This window comes from Cydia splendana, chromosome 2 (assembly GCF_910591565.1).
Source record: "Cydia splendana chromosome 2, ilCydSple1.2, whole genome shotgun sequence".
Classification (NCBI taxonomy): Eukaryota; Metazoa; Arthropoda; class Insecta; order Lepidoptera; family Tortricidae; genus Cydia; species Cydia splendana.
The window spans coordinates 134,502-135,000 of record NC_085961.1 but is presented as its reverse complement, the minus strand read 5'-3'; the positions used below and the strand labels follow the sequence as shown (position 1 = coordinate 135,000).

General features: G+C 53.7%; 1 protein-coding gene across 1 annotated transcript in view; it reads right to left on the bottom strand.

The window, feature by feature from the left end:
• LOC134801463 (actin, muscle) overlaps positions 1-102 on the bottom strand; it is a 1,430-nt gene extending 1,328 nt beyond the window's left edge. The window contains exon 1 of the mRNA XM_063774063.1: positions 1-102. This exon is cut by the window's left edge and continues 1,328 nt beyond it. Coding sequence (XP_063630133.1) covers positions 1-25 — 25 coding nt within the window. The 5' untranslated portion in view covers positions 26-102.
• Between the last annotated feature and the right edge of the window lie 397 nt (positions 103-499).

The window sequence follows — 499 nt, the reverse complement described above, 5'->3', positions numbered from 1 at the left end:
GCGCGGCAACATCGTCGTCACACATGTTGGCGGTTGTGTTGGGTGTCGGGACGCGGGATGTTGACTCTACGGCAGCGAGACTGCGAGTGCGGAGAGGACGGCGCGGGAGGCTTATATATGCGCAGCCGCGCTGCGCTCGCGCCCATACAAGGCGTGCGCTCCGCCGCCCGCGGCTGCTACTTTACGCCGCCGACCCCTGACCCTGGCGGCTCGGGGTGGCCTCCTACCCCAAAGATCACCCTCTAAGATCAATCCTATATCGATTCAAGGTCCTGAGGTCCTAGGTTCGCCCCGCCACCTTATCGGGCGCTCGCCGCGCGTCGGAACGAAAGTACTACGGGCGGTGGCGAGCCCTATTTAGGATTTCTTTCGCTTTTAACATAATTTTTTTAGAATTTTACACATAAGTTATTGATAATTCGGTCCTCACTTATTTAAGGATTGATCAAAGCCTATCAATAAAACTTGATTTAAACACCTTTCTTATCATCCTTATATC